General features: G+C 38.5%; 1 protein-coding gene across 1 annotated transcript in view; it reads left to right on the top strand.

Annotated features, from left to right (window-relative positions):
• The window catches only part of LOC122797862 (vomeronasal type-2 receptor 26-like), a 104,098-nt gene that overhangs the window by 48,931 nt on the left and 30,094 nt on the right, over positions 1 to 25,073 (top strand). Inside the window, exon 3 of the mRNA XM_044066384.1 lies at positions 16,552 to 17,442. Coding sequence (XP_043922319.1) covers positions 16,552 to 17,442 — 891 coding nt within the window. The remainder of the gene's footprint in view (positions 1 to 16,551; positions 17,443 to 25,073) is intronic.

Raw genomic sequence — 25,073 nt, 5'->3', positions numbered from 1 at the left:
CAGCTAACTCAATTTGCCCAGTGGTATAACCCTTTAAACACTGCCAACCTTAGGAAAGCAGGTTTGCCCATATTTTAGCCTTTTCAAACTGGCCAATCACAGCAAAGTGTGGGAATCTGGCCCTACTTCAACCCAATAGGTAGGAATACATCTCATAACTGGTTGTAGCTTCCCCTTGCAGGCACCATGTCAGAAAGGGGAGAGGGAGTGCGCTTTCGGGCACAATGCTGGGGCATCCAGGAGTCCAGAGTCATGGCAGGACTCCTTGTCAAAGACCATAAGCAGAGACTGCTGCAGGGCCAGTACCAGGGTTCCCAATATAAGGCAGAAGCCTGGGACCATCTCACCTGTGACCTCACCAGTGCCACTAGCATACCCCGAACTCGTGAGCAGGTCAGGCATCAGTATGCCGACCTGAAGCGGTGTAAGAGGGATCTCTTGGATCAGTGGATCCAAGAGGCTAGGAGGACAGGGGAGGTTCCAGCTGTGTGTAAATATCACTCCATTACCCGTTTAAGAATTGCTAGCTCATGTATATTATGGATAGGTATGACTAAATATTCCTCTTATGTGCTTCACAGTGGCAAGTGAGCGGGCCACAAATTAGGATGCCCATGGCCTTCGCTTGGAGAGGTTGCGACGTGAGGCAGGTTAGTAATACTCTTGCATGTACTGTCATAGGAGATAGATCTAACTGCATTAGTAAGTCAATCGCCTGTAGAAAACCTGTATTGTTTAAGGCAAGTACTGCATACACGGAGAATATGGCAGGAAGAGTCTCATATAATTTGTATGTAAATAAAAGCATAACAGCCTGACACTAAAGGTCTAACTGCTGGACTGCATGTGTATACTCCGGCATAATATGGTAATGTAAATTTGCAATCACTTAATAGTACTGATGTATTAAGCACTGTTAACCACACTGTGCAACATAAATAGAATGTGTAGGAATGTCTGTATATGACTGGTGTAATCCCCAGAGGTCATTTAGTACAACTGAGAGACACATAGACAGAAAACAGTGAATAACAGGCAACAAAGTCTGAATAGCACATGCAACTGAGATGTGAACTGTTGTATTTTTAGCACACAAAGCAGTGGTTCGAATCCTGGGAATGGTAGTAGTCTGCATACAAAATCATACCCCACAACTGTACAGATATGTCTAGAATGTCCAGCAAATTGGCCCATATCTGCTGCCTGCCACTCTGTCCCCCAGGAAATTAGTGGGATGATCCCAGACGTATAGACAGCAAACAAGAAATACAACTGATTGTCACACTTCTATAAGAGCAAACCTGTCACTCTAGCAACTCCCCAAACTGTTATGAGAGTAATAAGCCAAGTATGTCCGATCTACACCCCCATGTTGTCAAGCTGTGACCAGAGTGTGCACACTAACAGAGTGAGATGTATGTGCATAATACTAATGTGAAATCTAGTACTTTGTGTGGCAACATGCAGGTAGTCCTAACAAACATTGCTCCCACAGGTACACCAGATACAAACACTGTGCCACGAAATAAAAGCATGATACCTTGTACTGGTACTGTTTACTCTGGTATTGTATGGAATTGTGAGTGTTGCAATTGCTCTGAATAATAAGGTATCACTGATCACTATCACCCACACTGTGCTACATAATATAATTGTGTAGGAAATCCTGTATAAGAGTGTTGTAAGTCACTAAAGGTTAAAGAGGGCAACGGTCTACATATGTCCTGGTTCACCTGCATGTCGTCAAGACATGGCTAGAGTCTGTGCAAAAACAGATGGACAGGTATGTGCATAACATCAACCTGGAATCTGGGAGTATGTGTAGAAACAGATAGTGTTAACAAATAATTCCTCCACAGGTATACCAGGTAAGAGGTGTATACTGCAGGTAAAACCAGTACATGTATAAAGATGTTGACAGCCATATCACTGTCCAAACTAAGGCAACAGGGTAGTGTAGTACTACTTGTAAGGTACAGATAACAGCACTGACTAGGAAAGTAATGCGAACTTCAAGAAAATACTAGTTGTTAATTGACATCTTTCTCCTCCCCACCATATCTCCAACAATACACTAAATACCCACCTCAAATGGTAAGTGATGACTCCACTGGTATGTTGGGACATATGTCCTATTGGTTGATAATTATTTAAATCTATTTTTATGCATGTGCTATGTTGAAATACCACAACATTGGCGGCATGGTGCCATCAATGTACCTGCATGCTGATGTTATTACCACTGTGGTCCCATATATGCATGCGGTCCGTTTGCCATGCAACTGTTCCATATCTGTTGTCTGGATCAATGGGAATATCTATGCATGCTGTTATATCTAACCCTGGAATATGTTGACTATTACTAACCCACATATGTTGATACACCATAAACACCATAGCATGTATGGGAATGCGGGTCCCAGCGGACACACCTGTCCCACCTCAGCTGGCTGTGGCAATGAGCAGCAGATTTCTAGGGCCCAACCCAGGGCATCCTCATCCATTGGTCTTGCACCACCTTTGGGTGGACCCACCTTAGGGGATGGGGCTCATCCCCCCAGAAGTGGGCATGGACAGGAAGCTGCCACCCATCACCAGGTCCAGGTCATGGTGTGTAGAGAGATAAATCAGCAATTTGAAGATCTTCTACGCCAGCTCAAGGGCTGCATTTCATGACTAGAGGCTCGGCCTGGCTCTCTGACTCACTCTCGGGGCTGTGAAGGTGCAGTGCTGACTGCCCATGGATGTGGATCTCAGTCCCACTGCTTCCACTAGGGGGATCATGGGTTTCCGATTCCCCAACACCCCTCCCCATCAAGGTGTATATCCCCACATGTGTCATATACCACCCTTGTATGCATCCTGTCTGTCTTGTCTGTTAACCTACCCAACCTACCTCCCCAAATATACCTACTATCCCTCTCCAACATCCTACTCTCACCAGATAAAAAAAAAGGGCAATCTGTTCCCGAAAAAAAAATTCATACATTTCATACATAGCTGTCCATTTCACAAACGTGTCCACTGGACACATGTAATCTGGTCTAATTGGCATCACAACATATTATTGTTGTCCTCACCCTTCTCTCAGGGGTTTGAGTGTCCAAATCTAACTCCAAATTCAGTGTATATGCACAGTTGTTGCTGTAGCTAAAATGGGCAAATATGGACCTTCCCTACACCCTCCTGCAAATCCCTAGCTATTTTCCACACTGTTTTTCCCTCTTTGTGCCCCTTTATCACCACTTTCCTATCAACCCTGTTTTCTTTTCTTTTAAAGAAATTAGAGTGGGGGTAAGCAGGAGTAAGCACATTTAAGCAGCAGTAAATGGGTTTAAGCTTGTTTGCATGGGGGTAAGCAATGCCTACAGAGGTTAAGCAACTTAGAAGCTAACTGAGTATAAGAAACTGTAACCAGAAGTTAGCAGTGCTTACCTTTGAGCAAACCTGCGTAAACCCACTTACAACTGCTTAAAAGTGTCTTAATCACTCTGTATTCAACGGCCCTTGTTCTGCCCAGCAACAAAATAAACAGCCTTTGCAATGCTCGGGCCCAAGACACTGCACACCATAGCCAAAGTGATTTACCACTAAGCCATGTCAGATACACATAACCCTGATGTTTTCACAAAAATATCATCCAACACAGTCATTCAACAGTACAGGAAATGTATTTCAACATGTAGATGTATGTGTGTGTGTGTGTGTGTGTGTGTGTGTGTGTGTGTGTGTGTGTGTGTGTGTGTGTGTGTGTGTATATTAATATCTAAATAGATATAACATATCTATATATGTAGATATATATATACATATATGTATATATATATATATATATATATATATATATATATATATGTGTGTGTGTGTGTGTGTGTGTGTGTGTGTGTGTGTGTGTGTGTGTGTGTGTAGAAATATACACACACACACACACACACACACACACACACACATATATATATATATATATATATATAGATATATAGATATATATGCATACATCTATAGATATATATGTCTACATCTATATATACATATATATATATATATATATATATATATATATATATATACATATATATACATATACACACACACACACACAGCAATATATATATATATATATATATATATATATATATATATATATATATATATATATATCTATATATATATATATATATATATATATATATATATATATATATATATATATATATATATATATATATATATACATACACACACACACAGCAATATCTATATATATATATATATATATATATATATATATATATATATATATATATATATAAGCATAACTATATATTTATATGGTTATATACAGACATACATCTATAGCTATAAAAGGGAACATAATATAAACATATATGTCCACATGCACCGTTAAAGGGGTTGAGGGGGCCCAAATAACATACTTCTTGTATGTATAGATACCCCCCCCCCCACAGCCAAACACATCTGCCCTGCTATACAATACCAACTCCCCTAGACTCAATAATACAAGGCCATATACCACTGTTACATACACTGGCCTGTGGAGTGCATAAGGTCACACATGTATTGTGTAGGTGAAGCCCACACATATATGGACCCAACCCCACAATATGTGTGGGGGACACAACAGCAGTGGACTGATGGCAGGAATGGCAGCATGACATACTCACAGCCCACTACATAACAACCCCTGACAGCATAGCATATGTACAAAGCCTGGTATGTAGGTGGAGGACAGAGGCTGGAACACAGGCCCATATGTGTAAAACTGTTGTCATATACTAAGCAAGTCGCTGGTGTTACAGGATAGCCTGCAACATAGCCTTAGTCAGGAATACGAAGTTAGAAACAGAAATGGATGTAGCCTTGTACTGATAGCACTCAACACACACACTGCTAGTGATATATCTGACACAAGACCTGTGTGGTGGACAGACAAAACATAATAGGCACACCTCTGGCCATCAAGTGGATAGGCCCACAGTTGAGAGCTATGCAGACAGACTGCATTCCAAGTTAAACTAGTATATACACACAAACCCTGTAACACTGGTGCAATACAATGCATGCAGCAACACTACTTACACTCTGTCTGTAGTTCTGGAACCTCCTACAAATATTTAGCTGCTCTGAGTGTGCACATTCTCCTTTAAGAGGTATTGTTACCTGCTGTCTGTAACACTGCTGCCCACACACAGGAAGGATATCCATCAATCAGGAAGGGTAAAGAGACCATGCCCACATGATGTAGGGATTTATAGTAGTTGGTTGCCATGACAGTGGCAACTGGAAGTACTACACAGCATGCTGCATGCAGGTAGCAAGTGGAGGACACTGATTGGTGCAGAGGCCATCACCTGATCATGTGCATCACCTACAAATTCCATGCTGCAATCTATGCAAAGCAGCTCATTCCATTTACTGGAGAGTGAATGAGAGAGAGAGAGAGAGAGAGAGATAGAGTGCATGTAAGGCACAGACAAACAAAAAAAATAAACATCAAGCAAACCATCCAGCAGAGACTTCATTCCCAGAACAGGTATGTGAAGTATATATGCATGTAATTGTCCATAGTACTTGGTCCATAATAATGGGATAGATGATGTGGAATGATTTATATGTGCTTTCAGGTGTTGTTGTAATGATGTTCATCTGAACCACTGATACGGACAATATAGTCCATCCCTCTGGGTAGTGGGCCATACCCGTCAACTGTGCAGAACAGCACTGATGGATAAGATGTAAGCCATTATAGTTTGTGTTGTGTAATGGGAAGTGTGTATATTACTGTGGCCAATAGCTGGTGATGGAAGTAATGCCATAATGATGGACACGTCAGTACCACAGCCCACCTCTTGCAGGATACTCAGGTCACCCTGTATTGTAGCATGCAGGAATGCCATAGGTATGTAATAGGGTTATCTGCAATCTGGCCCTACATATACCTACTAATGTCAGGCTGTGTCCATATGTGGCACCTGTCTGTGTTGTAGCAAGGCAGAACAGTGCAGCTGTGCAGGAAGGTGTGAGATTGTGGACCCAGTGTTTGAATGAACCACACATATAGGTATGCATATATGTGTGTGTGTGTGTGTGTGTATATATATATATATATATATATATATATATATATATATATATATATAGATATATAGATATATACATGCATGTCCACAAATATACAGATACCCATGTGTAGACATATATATGAACACATATATACATCATATATATCTACACATATATAGATATGTACCTATATGCACATGTCTACATATATACAAACACACACAAACATGTATGCATGTAAATACATGTCCCCTATATTACCACCACAGTGCTGCATGCTCTGTGCGAGGAAATGGTACACATAGCAATACACACAGATATCTACAACTGTCAGTGTCTGCAACAAGGATGGGTATGTCACATGTGAACCCCTTGTTGGGACCACATTGCCCTTGTCTGTGAAGTATGGAATGGGAATATGGGGAAGTATGGCAGGTATAATTGTGGAGGTGGTCAGGGTTGGTAGATATAGAGGACAGCCTACAGGGGTGGTATATGTCACATGTTCATAGGTTCATAGGTTCATGGGTTCATGAACCTATGAACCTATTTGTAGTATAATGATTTTACTTTGCAGATGTGAGGATATGACAGTACGATGCTCACTTCAAGTAGTGCACTGTGACAGGGTTGTCTCTAGATTAGTTAATGGGGGATGGGTTTGGCATAATGGTTAAGGGCTTCATCTCATAGACACAAAGTACACGGTTTGATTCTGTTATTGACTAGGTTTAAAGAAGCTCTTCAAGGCAGTTAATCTAGTATTCTCCTATAAACCTATAAGTATTTGTTGATCATACCAATTGCATTTACAGTGTTAACTACAAATTCATTATTACTGAGCATATGACAGTGTTTACACTTGTTTAGGATACCAAATGCTAAAAGGCTGTCAATGGAAGGGTGTGGGGAGTGGTGGCTGCTGCTACTCCAGGATGCACAGTGTAGATGTGCGAATAGGACCATGTTATGAGTGAAAGGGATTATGGCGGTATTAATACATTGAGAGTATTTGGAGGAACTGTGGAAGTGCTTTTCAATAAGATCACTTGGAGAAGTACTATCACTGGATAGTAGTGTTTACGAGCTGCTAAACCCAACTGTTGGCACATGGTCACATTGATTTCCACAACCGGACGTGGCCATAATTAGCTCATTGCAGTTGGTTTATTTATTATTTATTATTATTTATCCTTTGTTAACCCAGTTAGTCCCACTAGACTAGAAGCCTCTTTTAAGGGATCCCCTAGCTGGTATTTATACTACGACTGGAAATTTGGCCAGAGCATCGAGAAACTTCCCTTACTGTTTTTGAAGAGTTTGGAGACCTTATTTGGCTGCTACACTTCTGGTTTCTGTTCCAGGCGCAAAGGTGGTTTGGAGAAACTGGAAGGAAGATGGAGGTAGTACAAATGTCAGATAGCAGAAAAAAAAAGGAATGTGTGCAGAAGGAAGTGGCATTCAAGTGTGAGGTTACGAATGAGGAATTGGATGAGTTGTTGGTGAAGAAGGAGGTGGTTGGAGTAAAGGAAAATTCTGATGTGAGGTAATTGAACCTGTGCAGGATTCAGAGCACCTATTCCAAAAAGGTCTGTTCTCTGGGTCCAAGTCAGAGTGTGTAGTTACAACCCTTCAATTGGCAGGGTACTGGGATGATTAATTGTAAGGAATGATTATGCATAGTGAACCAGAGAGTGAAGAAGTGGCATCATGGGGTGACAAATGGACAAGATTCAGGAAGAGGGTGTGAGAGAAATTTCAGAAGAAAGAAAGAAAGAATGTCATATGCATTGATGGTGAAAGAGGGAAAAAGGCAATTAAAAAAAGAAGGAGGAAAAGAGATACAAAAGAAGACATTCATTGTACAGCTCAGTGGTAAGAAAGAAAAAGAATTAGAAAGGTACAAGGTATGGGATACAGTTACTGAACCCTTGGGGATATCACCCAACAAGGTACGCACTTTCAATCATATTACTACAGAGACTTTCTGTGATATATTTGAGACTGGGCAATACATTGAATGTTTTTTAGAGAAATTTGAAAAAAAAAGAAAGACTGTAATTCGCGGAACATTTATGTGGTGCAGACTTTTTATAGAGAAATAAAAAAGAGGATTGTTATACAATTTCAAACTGAAGTAAATAAGGAAGCATTGGAAGACTAAACACTGTAGAGAAGTGTTGGACATTATGAAAGTATAAGATGACAGAGGTCTGTGGGCTGGGTAATGGGATTGTGGTATAATTTTTAAAATGATAATACTGTGCATATTCCAAATTTAATAATTGTTGAAAGAAATAAAGGATATGTAAGATGCAACTGACAGCCAAAAAACTGCTTTTTGTGGAAAAAATAATGGTCATTTAATAAGTGATTGTAATAAAAGAAGATATTCCGTTTGTGTGGAAGTGGGACATGAAGTAAAGAAATATAAACTGATGTGTAAAAATGTGTAGAAATGGGGCACGGTTTAATTAAATGTGATCAATACTTGCATGTTGAGCAAGAAGAGCAGATGCAAGAATATGTGCAATTAAAACAGTGTAGAGAATGAACATGAAAAACAAAATATACAAGAGGAAGATAAAAATATAATGGGTAAAGAAAATAAAAAGAATAAAGATGCGCAATCAGTACTGGAAACAAGTTAAGGAAGGGGAAGATAGTAGTTGTAAAATAGGAAGAGGTAAAAAAGTTTAGTAGGGAGAAGGGTGAAAGATAGGAAAAGAAAATTTAAAAATGTGATTTTGTTAACTGGGTAATTTTTTTTTGTTCACCCAATTGTGTGAAGGGTTAAGATGGAAAATGATACATCTGGAAGAACCTGAGAGTTGTATCAATAAATGTTAACAGCATAAAAAATGTTAAAAGAAGGTTAGGCATTGTGGAATGGTGTATATTACTTGATATGCATGTAATTATTTTAGAAGATACAAGAGTATTGATGGAAGAAGAAAGGAAGCAGATGAAAAACTTATGGCCTGGGAGTATTATATGGAACACAGGGAAAGATACATGTACAGGAATTGTTGTGTTATTTAACAAAATAGCTAAGGTTTTAGATTATACTTTAATTGAATTAGGTAGACTAAAGTGGTAGGTATAAGCTATAAGACAGACATATAAAGAATCATTGCAATATATTCATATGTCACAAAAAGGAAGCAAGGAAATGTTTAAAAAATCTTAAACTATGTAGGAGTGAATATGGAAATATTAGTAGGAGATTTTAATTGTGATTTAAGGAAAAGAAAGAAAGAGGGGAATGATGTTAAGATAGTATATGAAATAATAAAAAGTGGAAAGGTGCACATATGGGATAATATACATTGGCCTTATAAATAAAAGGAATGAGATAAAAACAGAGATTGTTTGTTTTATGATATCTATTGATATTGTAAAATTATATATATATATATATATATATATATATATATATATATATATATATATATATATATATATATATCACGTTTAAACGAATGTTACTTACCCAAGCTCATTCCTCTGAAATGCCATTACAGTGAACACAAGGACTGCCGAATTCCTAAGATAGTATATGAAATAATAAAAAGTGAAAAGGTGCACATATGGGATAATATACATTCGCCTTATAAATAAAAGGAATGAGATAAAAAGAGAGATCGTTTGTTGTATGATATCTATTGATATTGTAAAATTATAAATACATATATATATGTGTGTGTGTGTGTGTGTGTGTGTGTGTGTGTGTGTGTGTGTGTGTGTGTGTGTGTGTAGGGTCTATATTATATCCTCGAACGCTTAAAAAAGCGAACGCTGATTGATCAAACTTATTTTCGTGAAACTGCAAAATATCGAAGCAGCAGAAACTCGAATGTTTTCCTAGGGAAAGAATTTGGTTGTCCGTTTCTGTTGCTTCAGTATTTTCAGTGTTATGGTGGAAAGTTACCGGTCGGATTCAGGTAAGTGTGCGATTGTGTGGATGTGAGTGTTAGGGTGATTTAGGTGAGTTAGGGTTAGGGCTCGGGTTAGGTGTGTGTGCGATTGAGTGGACATGAGGGTTAGGGCGGATTTAAGTGAGTTAGGGTTAGGGAGCGAGTGAGGTGAGTGTGTGATAGTGACGGACCTTAGGGTTAGGATTTGGGTTAAGGTAAGTGGGTAGTTAGTGGTGTGTGCATAGTTTAGTGTAAGGTTAGGTATCAGCTTTTAGGTGTATGTGTGAGGATTTCTGTTTGTTTGGTGTGCTTGTGCTGTGTGTATGTGTTATGGATCAGCGATTTTTTTTCTCTGGGAAAAAAATCGCTGATCTGAGAGTTTGAGATTGTAAGCTTTTGCTTAAATTAGGTTGATCAATCAGCGTTCACTTTTTTAAGCGTTCAATGATATAATATAGACCCTATATATATATATATATATATATATAAATAAATATATATATATATATATATATATATATATATATATATATATATATATATATATATATTGTATATGGGTCTATGTTGTTTAAACAAAAGAACATTTAAATGAATGTTACTTACCCGAGCTCATTCCTCCAAAATGCCATTACAATGAACACATGGACTGCCAAATTCCTTTCTCTGTGAAATGAACCACTTGGCCACCATAGTAGAAACAAAGCCAAACTAAACCCACCCCCTCCCCTACTTAAATATGCCAACTCTGAGATCGCATTAAAGTGAAGAGAGGGCAAAGTTCACCATGGTGGCCAAGTGGTTCCTTTCACAGGGAAAGTAATTTTGCAGTCTGTGCATTTGTTGTAATGGTATTTCGGAGAAATGAGCTCGGGTAAGTTACATTCATTTAAACGTGCTTTCATTTAAACAATGTAGACCCATATACAATATATATATATATATATATATATATATATATATATATATATATAGATAGATATAGATATATAGATATAGATATATAAGATAGATAGATATAGATAAATATAGATATATTGAGGCCTACTGATTGATTGACTCGTGTGCTAAAAACAACCTTAACTTGAATGTCAATAAAACAAAATAAATCATTATAGACTTCAGGAAAAGGTCAACAACACACCCACTTTTTATGATAAATGGTGAAGAGGTGGAAAGAATCAAATCTACAAAGTTTTTAGGGGTGCACATTTCAGAGGATCTCTCTTGGACTGTGAACACTGAACAGTTGGTCAAAAAAGCACACTAACATCTGTACTTTCTCAGCAGGCTAAATAAAGCAAATATCCCATCTACTGTTCTCACCACATTCTACAGAGGAACAGTTGAGAGCATTTTCACTAGTAGCTTCACAGCTTGGTTTGGGAACAGTACAATAGCAAAAAGAAAGAAACAGGCTACAGAGAGTGGTGTGAGTTGCTGAAAAAAATCATGGGTTACCATCAATGCAGGATCTCTTTGCAGCAAGAAGCATTAAATGCACATCCAGAATAATTCATGACCACTCTCACCATGCACATGGCTGGTTTACACAACTGTATTTGGGCAAGACATATCAGAGTATCAGCTGCAGAACCACCAGATACTTAAACAACTTCTACCCAACAATGTTGAGACTTATAAACTCTGATACCAGCCACCGATTATTTAGTCAGTGATCATTCTCAATACGTAGCTCAACTGAAAAGTGTGCAATATCTTTTTTTATTCTTTGATGCATCAGTATATTTTCTTATTCATGTACATTTGTCTGCTATTTGTTTGATGCAGATGAACAAAGGAGGACAATCTTAACATGTGCAGTCCTACTCTGTCATGTTGCTATATACAGTATTCTTCTTATGACTGTCTGGGGGTGGGTCTTGTGTGTTTTTGCTGTGATTATTTGTTTATTTATCCTTCTGTGGGTCTTGTATTGAATATCTTTTTAGACTGGAAAGTATACTGTTGTTTTTGTTATCCTTGTTCCTATGTACTCTCTGGTGAGTTGATGCTCAGCATTTCATTTAGGCTGTACTTGTGTAGTCCTAAATGACAATATTGTTTACTTGAACTTTCATATCTGATACTTTAAAAGTTGTAAAGGAAGGAACAAAGGAAACAGGTTTCTCATCGGGTTGGCTATAGGATATATAAGGATAGGTAAAGGTATCAAGCGATTGAATGAAAAAGATTTAGATGAGGAGGAAAGAAAGAAATGGACAGATTATTGGAGGATTGTGTAGAAATGAGAATATTTTATGAAAATTGGACCAAATGGTGGTTACATTTTAAAGGAAATATAAAAAGTGTATGTTTTGGAGAGCATGTAGATTATCAAACAAGAAAAAGGTATACTTAATAAAATATGCTTTGATAGGTTAGATTGCTTATTTAGCAAGTGTATACATAATTTTATCTAAGTATGAAAAAGAATTGCTGCCACCTATAATGTCATTCATATGAGGCTCAAGACTGAATCCTGTAAGGAGAGACGTGTATGTGAAGGAAGAAGCAGTAGGACTAGGATTAATAAATCCAATAGTTCATGCAGTTTCGTTGAATTTATATAAAGTGTTATGGGGAATAAAAGAAGAAAATAGGAGCATAGTAAATGATATATTGAAAATCAAGTTTAGACATGTTTGGGAAAGTTTACGATATGGAAAAAGTTGGAAGCACAATGTTAATAATGAGATCAATAAATATGAAGGCAAGGTATTATGGAAATTAAAAATATGAAATGTATGAAGAGCAGAAGAGACTGGTATGGAAATGTTATGAGGTAATGTTACTATATTTATCCTTGGAAAAACTTGGATAATCAAAACAGAAAGGCAATTAAAATAATAAGGCTTATATGGAGCAAATAATGTATGACTGTTAAGACTTTATATGTAACGTAATGATAAGTAAACTGCCTGCTAAAACAAATATGCCCTATAAAAGGACTCAGCAGAGGGTATGTAACCATCATGGAGAGTTCGAGATGACAGAACATATCTTCTTGAATTGTATAAGAGTGAGAGAATTGCGGAAAAAATATATGAAATAAATGCATTGAATGATTCTAAAATTGTGAAAAATATAAACATGAATGTGATGGATGGATGGATGGATGGATGGATGGATGGATGGATGGATGGATGGATAATATGGAAATTATGGTAAGAAAAAAAACAAAGGAAGTGAAAGAAATTGATAAAAAGTTTTTTTTATATTTTGTGGATCATATTGAATGAAAGATTAAATGAGATAACGTATAATGAGAAATGAGTTTCGGCTGAAATTTTAAAAAAGATATGTTTTTGGTTCTGGAAGAAAGAGTGATTGGAAAGTAATGAAATATATAAAGCTAAATGATGTTGGAATATCAGATGTAAGCAATTGGTAAACAATGAATATATTTTTTATAATGTAAATAGTGTATATAATTTGTTATAATCAATAAAGAATCCCTACTATTTTCACTAACTCAGGCAGATGGGAGTTCAGTTTAACATCTTACCCAAAGAATGTTGCAGTCATGACTGCACCCTCCCCATACTCCACTGCCATTAATTGATCTACTTGGTGTGAGAATAAAACCCACAGCCTTCTGTAACAAAGGCGATTAACCTACTTTTGCTACTTGCGCTAATAAAGGTTTGCTTGGTTTTCATTTTTTTTTTTTTGTGGCCCAGAGCACAGTCACACTTGGTACCCACCAAATGAACAGAAATATGAAAGTACTACTGACTATGGGGATAAATTGGAGCTGCTGCTGCTATCCACTAATCAGCTACACTTCAGTATAGCTGAGCTTAATATATGTCTAGCAAGAACAAAAGAGAACCATTAAAAACAGTTATTAATTCAAGCCAATAGTTTTTTTACTACATTGGAACAGCAGCAATTAGTCTAATCCCACTAGAGTAACTTCTGTTCTCTCCAAGATGGCCACCACACTAGACCAGAAAGATTGCTTCCAAATAATTATTGGGACAATCAAATATAAATCAAAAAGTCAAGCAATTTATATTTAACAGAACTGAAAAATAACTTCAAATGAAGTAATAAAATTCGAAAGAGAACTTTCCTGTGTTTTTGTGAAGTTCAGAAACACATGTAAACTTTTCAGAAAGACAACCAAGACAGCAAGGAAGCTCATCTGATCAAAGTATATCATGATCAAAACCATAACAGAACTAAGGAAAATCACTATACATTCAGAACATTACTGAAATTAATCTAATCCACTCACACAAACACACACACACACACACACACACACACGCGTGTGTGTGTGTGTGTGTGTGTGTGTGTGTGTGTGTGTGTGCGTACCTGTGAGCACGTGTGTGTGTGTGTGTGTGTGTGTGTGTGTGTGTGTGTGTGTGTGTGTGTGTGTGTGTGGGCATTTTCGAGGCTCAGCAGTTCATCAGCAGAATATTTTTGGGATGCAAGAAGAAACTGTATCAACTGGTAAAATATGAGCAGATTAATAGAAGACAAAGAGATCCATTACAGAAGGCAACACAGCTGGGAAATGAACTTGAGAACCTTATGCTGTTAGAAGAACTGGTATAGGTTCAGTTAAAGTAGGTACATCTAGAAGGGGGTGCTGTACTCAACAGCTGTCCTGATCCATGCTTTGCACAAGGGAGATTAGCTCTTTAGACCTTGAGGATATTCATTGGGCAATAAGATGGCTAAATAAAAGGATGTCCCAAAAAACATTTTTACATGATAGTCAAAAGAGATGGAGTTATCTACCTGAGTTACGCTGTCGCTAATTACATTTTCATTTTGTATAAGTGTGTTGTCTAGGCAGTATAATCAGGTGAGGGGTTGTCTGCCAACACCAATGACACTGCACCTTTTAGTATTAAGTTTGAATTAAGTTTTAGTACACCAGGAGTTTACTAGGGAGTGTTCATTCTGGCAGGATTGTGTGTCATAGCTGATGTAACAATAATTCACATTTTGCAGTCATCTGAAGACTTTGTTAGTCAGAAGGCTTGGATCTCTGCTTGGAGATCTGATAAATAAATACTAAAAAGCAAAGGTCTCAACCCTGATAGAGGAGCATCACCACTGCTGGTCACCAGTAATCAGGGAAAAACCAGTAACTAAACTTAAGTTACTCAGTTTGAGCAGTGTGTCTGCAAGGACATGCTTAAAGCTATTAATTAAACAACCAGGTATGTTACCATGTCCTATGGAGGAAGTATTTTTGGTTTTAGTATGTTCAGTAAATCATTTTTAGAGATAATTGGGTGAGTAAGAGATTCACATAGTAATACAAGTCTTGGGTGAGGTTAGCACTGAATTTGTTGCAAGTAAATCATTGTCAATGTCAGTTGGGCTAGAGTAAGAGGCCTTATTATGCATAAGGTTTGAGCAATTTAGTGTATTTTTTTTCAGTTTTCTCCCAAGTCCATCAATGTCTAATTGTACTGTTTCCTCTTCTCTATCTTCTTCTAAACTATCAGCCTCACTGCAAATATTGGATCAGTTGTCCTGTATCCTCTTCATCTTCTACATTAATTTCAACTACTCTGCATATTCGTTTATCAATCATCCTCTCCAGAACATTCATGAATGACAGGATTTTGATACTTAAATTCTGCCCACAGTTGTCAACATCCATATGTTCTTATGCACTGGCACTAGTATGCTTATGGCACTATCGATGCTACATGTTATGTCACATCACAGATAATATTACCACAGGCAACATTTATTATCAAATAATCACCTACCAAATGAGTTCATGCATGTGTCCTCGTGATATGACTGTCACCTTACTCTTACTGTAATTCAAAAATGTTTCATGATCATAATCTGGAAGAATTTTTAATATGGGGCAAATCATTGTGAATCTTCAGTGAATCCTTCTTATTATATGCCACTTTATATTCCATCATTGCACTATATGCAACACATAGAGTAATCAGTTAATCAGTGCATATAAGGTGATTAATAGTGACAGAGCAATGGCTGATACTAGTACAAAAGTGACAGAGATCATTCCAAGCACATGATCCAAGAAAGGTACTTCCAGTGAAAGATTTTCTTTCCTGTGATGCCGTGTCACCTGCTTTTTGTTGTTGTTTTGCTTGGCATTATGTAAATTAATCCAAATTTAAAATGCCCCTCAAAAATTATGCCCTTAGGTTTTGCACCATAACATTTGGCACCAATAGCAATGTAATGTTTTCCTTGTCATGTTTAATGTAAGATGATCAGTTTTTCATAAATGGTTTCATAAGGTATTACTTCTCACATGCTTACATCAGTCAGGATTATTCCTTGCTGAAGTCAGCATAGGGCTACCGTGGAGATGTGTCCATAAATTTTAATGGAAATCTTACCACTCAGTGAACCTCTGAAGAGAAGGAACCTTGAGCCACTCAGAGTTTCCTGGTCAAAAAATGCAGTAAGTAAATAAATAATAAAACTAATGACATAAAATACATAGTATTAATGTCTGCCATACTGAGAAAGTTGTCTTAAAATGAATATGATTGAGGTTGTAAGTGCATATATTTGTTTGCTGTTTTTCTTAAAGGCTCCAGTGAATGTATACAGTGCCCTGAAGATCTTTGGTCAGACATCAAGAGAGAAAAGTGTATTCCTAAAGTCATTGACTTTCTTTCCTTTGAAGACTCTTTGGGGTCACCAGTTACTAGCCTGTCAGTTGCTGCTCTTTGCATTACTATATCTGTCCTTTGCATCTTCCTTAAGTTCCGGAACAGTCCAATAGTCAAAGCCAACAACAGAACTCTCAGCTACCTCCTGCTCATTGCCCTGTCATTGTCCTTTCTCTGTCCCCTGATATTCATTGGACAACCCAGAAGAATTAATTGCATCTTACGACAGACTACATTTGGCATCATCTTTTCTATTTGCATTTCTTCCATCCTGGCCAAAACAGTTATTGTGATAATTGCTTTTAATGCCAGGAATCCAGCTAGCAAACTGCGTAACTGGGTTGGATCCAAATGGTTACCCAGTTGCATTGTTATCTGTGGTTGCTTATTTCAGTTTATTATATGTATTATCTGGTTATTGACTGCTAGTCCTTACCCACAGAAAGATAAGAATTCTGAAGCTGGAAGAATTATATATGAGTGTAATGAAGGCTCTGCCACTATGTTCTACTGCATGCTTGGATACATGGGCTTGCTCGCTAGTGTGTGTTTTTCTCTTGCCTTCTTAGCCAGAAATTTGCCAGATAGATTTAATGAGACCAAGTACATTACATTTAGTATGCTTGTTTTCCTAAGTGTTTGGATCTCTTTTATACCAGCATACTTGAGTGCAAAAGGGAAGTACATGGTTGCTGTAGAAATATTTGCTATAATTGCATCCAGTGCTGGCCTGATCAGCTTTATATTCATTCCGAAATGCTATATTATTTTGGTACAGCCTGACATGAACACCAGGGAAAAGCTCATTGGTTATTAAATAATGTGCAAACTTATTTCAAGTGGTTATGTAAAGTATCCTTTTTTATCGGTAAATAAAGTGCACAGACTGCCATGTTAATCATGGATGAAAGAATTGTTTTCCATTATTAATCTTTTTAGGTTGTTTTATTACAACTTTTTTTAATGACAAATGGTGTAACTGTTTCTAGGATTGCAAATAGAGATATAGAAAGTTCCTCGAAAATAACTCAATGGTTTGTCCAGTGAAACTTCAACAGTATCATTAATATCTCTGTTAAATCACTGTGACTTATGAATGACCATAGTGAATTAGTGGATGAGGAGCTTCTAGATACAAGTTGCAATATCATTAATTGTGCAATTTCTGTTATAAATTATTTATGTAATCCATGTCAGAAATATTTCCATCATGTCTGATATTTATAATTGCAAACTGTTAACCAACAGCGAACCACTAATGACCATATGCTACTGAAATGTGCACAGGGAAAAAACATTGCAGAGTCAAAGCTTTTATTGTCAATCCAGAAAGATAACTTTAGTGGTTTAGTAATTTGACTATCAGATATTAAGATCTCATAGTGATTTTCATCTGAAGGTGCACTGCTTACACAAAAATCAACTGTTTCCACTGATTAAAATGAGCCATTACACAGCACAGTTTTAAGGTAACTTACTGTGATTGTAATTAAAAGAGCATTTCCAAGGACCTACATTCATTCTTTTTATTTTGTTACAAAAGTGTCCAGTGGAAAGCAAAGCTGTACTAAATGTTCCACTAATCAAAAAGAAAAAGAAATGAAATTAAAAAAAGACAGGCATTTTAACTCTTTTCACTAGCCATAGCATGATTGTTTCAAATGTCTTCTCATTCTGAAGGTTGATCAAAATTTCAGCTTTCAAATGGATTAAGAAGCCTTTTTCGTTCTTTTTTTTGGGGGGGGGATTGGGGGGGCTTTTTTTTCTTCCCTCTGCTTCTTTCTTTGGCACCATACCCAGTGCCCTATCACTTCCTAACCACCCCCAGATTTCATCCGATAGGGCTGGGGCTAGTGCAGAACTTGAGGGCATTATAGGGAGTCTGGCCATTAATATCTGTCAGGAGAGGTTTCCTTTATGACCTACTTTGTTACTTCCCCCTGGTTGCTGTGGAAACATCTATGGGGCAGACATGCAATGATGAAGTGCAGTGTTTCACCCTGCATCCACATCAGCACAGACATGTTACCACCATACTTCCGCTTTGGGCATGACTCATGATGGCGACATCCCCAGCCTCCACCAAGGATTGCTGCAGAAGAAGCCCACAGGTCTGCCCTCCCACCAGGAATGGTCAGAACCATCCCTCACTGGTACTCTCTCATTCACCAGCACCACTAATCAAACCTGGGTCATCTGGGCCTTAGTCAGAGTTTTATCCCTCTATATCACCTGAGTGGCTTCAAAATTAATTTAAAAGGCTGAAAGTGAAGATTATACTGTTCAAAAGAGCACTGAAAAAATCCAGGTGGGTAAACTGCCTTAATAGGGGTTTACCCAAAATGCTCTACTTAATTATTACAACTTCTTTTTGACATACCTATAGAAAAAGGAGAAATCTCTTTTCCAAGGTTGCACAGACTGAAAATGAATCAATATTTTAAATTCAGTATTCCTACTGAATTCATTGAAAAGCTGACAATGGTATTTTGATCAAAGACCATGAATACAAAACTCATGCGAGTCCTGTGTTATGTATCAGCAAAATGGGCATTACAGAATTGTATGACTTCATACATTTGTTAACTATTGAAATTGCTGTCACCATTTTTACAGATCAGGGAAACTTAAATGTTGTAGGAGACTCACTGTATCTTCCTATGGTTGTCAACCACCATAGCCAGCTATTTCACTTAGAGACCATCTTTTGCAAGCCTGAGATGCCTGCACTGTCCAATGGGCTGCGTCACCTTGCTTATGATATGAGAGGTGTCTAGCCTGTGACAGGAACCTTCCCCTGAATAAACTCAATGCCTACCTTATCCTGATTCCTTATAGTTTCCCAAACATGGCAGATGCACAAATTGCAAACTATTCAATCACATGATTGCCTCAAAGAGGGGGCTCACTGCTTCTTTGTTTCACCTTTCCTGTCTTTAAACTCATTCTGACTTCTTACCCATTATTTAGCTTTGCATTTTTAAAACTAAGGCTTCACTATCTACTTTACTGCTTTGCCTCAACTTGTTTGTCTTTGCATCATATTAAATTCTTCTTCCACTTGGCTAGGGAATTTTTTTTGTTCTAGTATTTCTTAAACCACTGTACCATTATTGCTTTATCATTTGGGTGTTCTTTTTTTTTTTTTTTTTTTTTTGCAATGCTTTGTTCCCACTGTCTGTTGACCATTAGCCCATTCCTGGCCAGTCATTTCACTTATCTCCATCACAAGGACAATGGTCATCTAGACAGCCAACAGGGGTAGTTTGTAATTTCTTTTTTACTTCATAGCCCTGATTTGCATGCATCCAGCTAGGCAGTGGGGACAAGTGTGCAATGGGCCATCTATGGAGGATGTTCTTCTCACTTCTGCAAGGAGAAATTATTCCAAGTGTCCTTGCCCCCACTCACCTAAGGTAAAAAGCATGGAGACTGCTGTCTCCAGCAGGGAGATCATACCACTAAGTGGAATGAACTGAAGGTCTTTGGTCTAATGTCAAGAGAAAAAAGTGCATTACTAAAGTCATTGGCTTCCTTTTCTTCATTCTCCACCTGAGTCCTCCAGTGCTGTTGCCGCTATTCAAACCCCGGTCACTTAGGTCACAGTTCTGTCTCTATAACTCTGTGCCATAGAGCAAAGCTGCTGTAAGCATTTTATTGGGTAGCCTCAGGACTGAGGAGTACATACCTGACATGCTTTTATTCATCCATTCATCATCCATTTATAATCCATTTATTCATTATCATTTATAGTTCATGCAAGTATTTATGTTTCTAGAATGACAGTGATTTACATAGTATCCCTCTCTGTCACTCTGTTTTGGAACCTGCAACAAGTTTGTCAGCCATCCTCTTAACTAATTCAGTTTTCACATACTGAGCCACATGTGCACAACAAGCATGTCTGTCAAAATAAGAAGTTTGGAAATTTTCTGATGTTCGAAACACATAATTACAAAATTGTGGAAATGTATAAAATAATAATAAATTACAGCTTTCATTGAATGCAACAAAATCTAAATACATTTTCTGAAGTTTAGTAAGATTTCAGCATCCAGCAGGTTAGATTTATCCAAGCAGATTCCTGCTATATAGTACATGTAACTCTATTAATGTACAGCCTCTGAGGAAGGGGAAATGCTTGATTTTGTAGTCAGTCAAGCATTGTCCCATTCTTCAAGTTTTCATAGCCTGTGATGAAGCTGAAATACTTTTTTTACAGTCAAGCATTTCCATTTCTCAAAAACTGTGCAAATTATGTAGCAGAAGTTTAGGATGCAGATTGCCATACTGGTGTAAAGAGGTTTGCCTGGTTCATAGGTTCATAGGTTCATAGGCTGGTACTAGGCTATCGGCCCTAGGGCTTATGCAAGCCTAGCCATAACAATTCCCTGGATATTTCTTCCCACAATATTTACTTCTCTGGACCCCTGTCTAGCAGGGCGACTGACATGATCCCCAGGGTGAATTTTCTATCTCCCATCCAATCATCAAGGTTCCTTTTGAAGAGGGCCAGTGAGGCGCTCTGCTTGACATGTATGGGCAGTCTATTCCAGAGTATGGGAAGTCTCTGGGTCAGGAACCTATCCCTCCAGCATGTTTTGTTCATTGTGATGACAAGATTTAGATCCCTGGAGCATGTGGCTTTGAGGGATTGGGATTTCTTTAAGTGGAGCATGTCCAGCAGCTCAGGGTTTGACATGGCCTTGTATGTTAAGCAGAGATCACCTCTGAGTAGACAATATGCCATAGAGTATAGCTGGAGTTTTGTTAGACGGTCAGCATATGGCATCTGCTTTAGGCCTGTGATTATTTTAGTGAGGTATTTCTGTGGCCTTTCAAGCTGTTGCAGATGTCTTGTGAGGTACATACCAAACGGGGCATTATACTCTATAATGGGTCTAATGAGGGATAAGTACAGTGGGACAATTACCTCATTTTTAACAAACCAATGCAGAAAAATTATTGCATTAAAATATTTATTTTGTATACTGAGTGGCTATTTAAACTGCGGTGGTGGTGCTGCAGTAGCATTGTCGCCTCACAGTAAGACGTTGTCCTGTTTGATTCTCAACTAGAGCGTCTTCTGTGTGGAGATATGCGTGCTTGGGCGTACCTTCATTGAAGGTTGTGCGTCAGGGCCGGCAACACGGCACGTAAAAAATCTACTGCCAATCATTAGCAGACCGGAGTTCCACTGTGGCGACCTCTAACTGGGAAAAGCCGAAAGACACAACAACAACTGAGTGGTTATTTGCTTAATTTAAATTCTACTAGTTTTTTTTTTGAGCCTAATAAATCAAAAACACTTTTTCAATATGGCCAGACTTGCTAAATATTCCATCATTATGTGACCAAAGTGCAACGTCTGGGACAAGGCTAGCATTCAATGGAGAGTATTCTCTGTTATTGCGTATTCTAGCATAAGTATGCATACCTTCTGCTACATTTGCTTTATTCATCTCTACACTGAAACACTTGCCAATATAGGTCAGCCTGATAGCTAAACCTTTCTTGCCAGCCTTCTATCACTAGGTCTCCTAAGCCTTAGGCTCACAGATAGTGAACTAATAATTCCATTTGTGAGAGGTACAAATACCCAATTAATCTAGAGGCTTCCCTTTCACCTAAAAACTTGCCTTGTGAGCTTTATCCACATCCACAACAATCCTTTATTAATCATGCCAAAATGTCTTATGCTGAGGCTGTAAAAAATTAACCATGCAAAGCCACTTAGAAATAAAATTATTAGGTCTCTCATTCCCATCATGCATACATACCATAGAGAGTCACCCTTAGCAAAAACAGTCCACATCTACCATCCTGAAGCACAGCAGCAGCAGAAGTGTTTCACTGTTGCCAGGGACAGTGACTCATCACTTGCTGTTCAAGCAATGTGTTGCAGGGAGTTGCCTTCCAGATGCATTGACTTTTGATATTACAAGGGCCCTAAGGACACTAACTCCTGAGAAATATGACTACAACTTGGTAGTGCCCCATGTAGGTGTGAACAACTTGAGACATATCAGAACTTCACATGTATGTTACAAATTCAGGTAAGGGAATAGTTCTGATGAAGTTCTTGAAGTAAAAGGAACAAAAGTGCTAATATTGATTCCTGGTGGTTCTTCATTTAAGCTTTGTAGCAGTGACAGTGGTTTTCTCTTTTGATTTTTTAGGTAAGGCAATAGTCTTGAATGGAGTCATTTCTTCACCTCTAATGATATCTATATAGAAGGAAAAGATAATAGACTGCAATAATTGGTTAAATAGCTGGTATCATTCTAGGTGGTTCCAGTACGTGTCAGCATGGGATGAGATGCGTGACAATCCAGCTTACTTCCCCTAAGGATGATTTGCACATCTTTTTTAAAGGCTTTTGCACACTGTCCAGAGCCTTTGCTGCCCTCTAGTGCCATTTTAATTAGTCACACCAACATAACTAACACATACCAGGTCACATTAAAGTGTCTTTTCCCTGTGCCAGAATTCTAAACAACAAATTCCCTGATCTTGAGGCATTCCTGCTTTTGAAAATTATCCATGTCTGAATAGTTACAAGACTATGTTAGGTGTAAAGACATCACTCCCTCTATACCTGAGTTTACTCCTTTTCATAGGTTCATAGGTAGGTACTAGGCTATCGGCCCAAGGGCCTACGTAAGCCTAGTAAACAAGGTTCCCTGGCTTATGTCACCCAAGAAAGTTATTTTCCTGTGACAGTGTAGAGCATAGACACAGAAGTAATCCACGGGGTGTATTTCCTATTTCCCATCCACTCATCAATATTTTTCTTGAAGAGTGCTAATGAAGAACTTTGCTTGACATAGATGGGTAGCCTGTTCCAGAGTATCATAAGTCTCTGGGGCAGGAATCTAACCCTCCAGCATGTCCTGTTTATTGTGGTGTAGCTCGGAGGGATTGGGATTTATTTAGGTGTAGCATGCTCAACAGCTCTGGGTTTGACATAGCTTTATATGTTAGGCAGAGATCACCTTGGAGTAGGCAATATGCTACGGTGTAAAGCTGGAGTTTTTTGAGACGGTCAGTGTAGGGCAATTGTTTGAGGCCAGTAATCCTCTTTGTGAGGTACTTCTGTGGCCTTTCCAGCTGCTGCAGATGTCTTGTGAGGTACATTCCAAAAGGGGCATTGTACTCTATAATGGATCTAATGAGTGTCGAGTAGAGGGGAACAATGACCTCTTTTTCCTGGATAAGAACCCTTTTATAATGAGGTGTGCCACGTAGAAGGACTTCCTGACTACTGTGGCGATGTGACTATCAAAGGAGAGACTACTGTCCACCTGGGTCCCAAGGTCTCTTATCACGCATTCAGCATTAAGTAGATCGCTGTCTATGTGGTAGTTCATGGGTACAGAGTTTTTACCAAAGGGGATGACAATGCACTTTTTGGCATTGAGCTTGAGGCCATGGCTCTGACACCAGGCATCTGTCTCAGTGAGGCCCTTCTGTAGGATGGTTTGCAGTCATCTGTGAACTTCATTAGTCATAGGCCTTCTGTGTTAGCCTGTACTTCAGAGAAGTAGATACCAAATAGGAGAGGTCCCAGGATGGAACCCTGTGGTACTCCATTTGTCACTGCTTTGAGGTCAGATTTGGAGTCTGCAACTTTTACAGTGTAGGTTCTGTCAGTGAGTCGGTTGGCAACCCATCTTGTGACGTAGGGATTTATACCTAGTTTAGTGAGTTTAGCTACAATTCCAGAATGGGGGATGGTATCGAAAGCCTTGGCGAGGTCAAGATAGGCTGTGTGAACCACCTTACCCTCATCTATGGCTTTGGTGACCGCCTCAAAGAAGTCAGTCAGGTTCAGGAGGCATGATCTACCTTTCACAAACCCGAACTGGGTGGGATCCAGAGTTTGGAGCTTACCAATGTCTTTGTTTATGAGCTCCGCAATGATACGTTCCATGGCCTTGCAGACCAGGCTAGTCAGGCTAATAGAGTGATAGTTCCCGGGATCAGTGGTGGCTCCCCCTTTATGGAGTGGGATTCAGTGGGCACAAAGCCTGATGTGAGGCTATTATTAAACATGGTGCTTAAGTGGGGAGCCAGTTCATTCTGAGGTTCATATAAAACACAGCCTGGGATGTTGTCCGTTCCCATGGATGCTGTGTTTTTGGCTTTAGAGAGTGCAGCTTTTACCTGCATAGTTGTGATTACAGGGACTCTGCATTCTTCCTGTATAGATATGGGCCCTTTAGGGTTTAGGGGGATAAAGGTAGCACTGAACCTATCTGCCAGGATGTTGGCAATATCAGCTGGTTCTGTAATTTTCATGCCTTTGTGCTGTAACTCAGAGCAGATCTGGGTGTTGCCATCGAGATTCTTGACATAGCTATAGAATGCTTTGTGGTTGTCCTTGGAATTAGTGGTGATTTTGTTTTCGTAGCTAGCTTTGGAGGATCTTATATGGGAT

This window comes from Protopterus annectens, chromosome 3.part1 (assembly GCF_019279795.1).
Source record: "Protopterus annectens isolate FY-2018-M chromosome 3.part1, PAN1.0, whole genome shotgun sequence".
NCBI lineage: Eukaryota > Metazoa > Chordata > Ceratodontiformes > Protopteridae > Protopterus > Protopterus annectens.
This window is presented reverse-complemented; position numbering and strand designations above follow the sequence as displayed.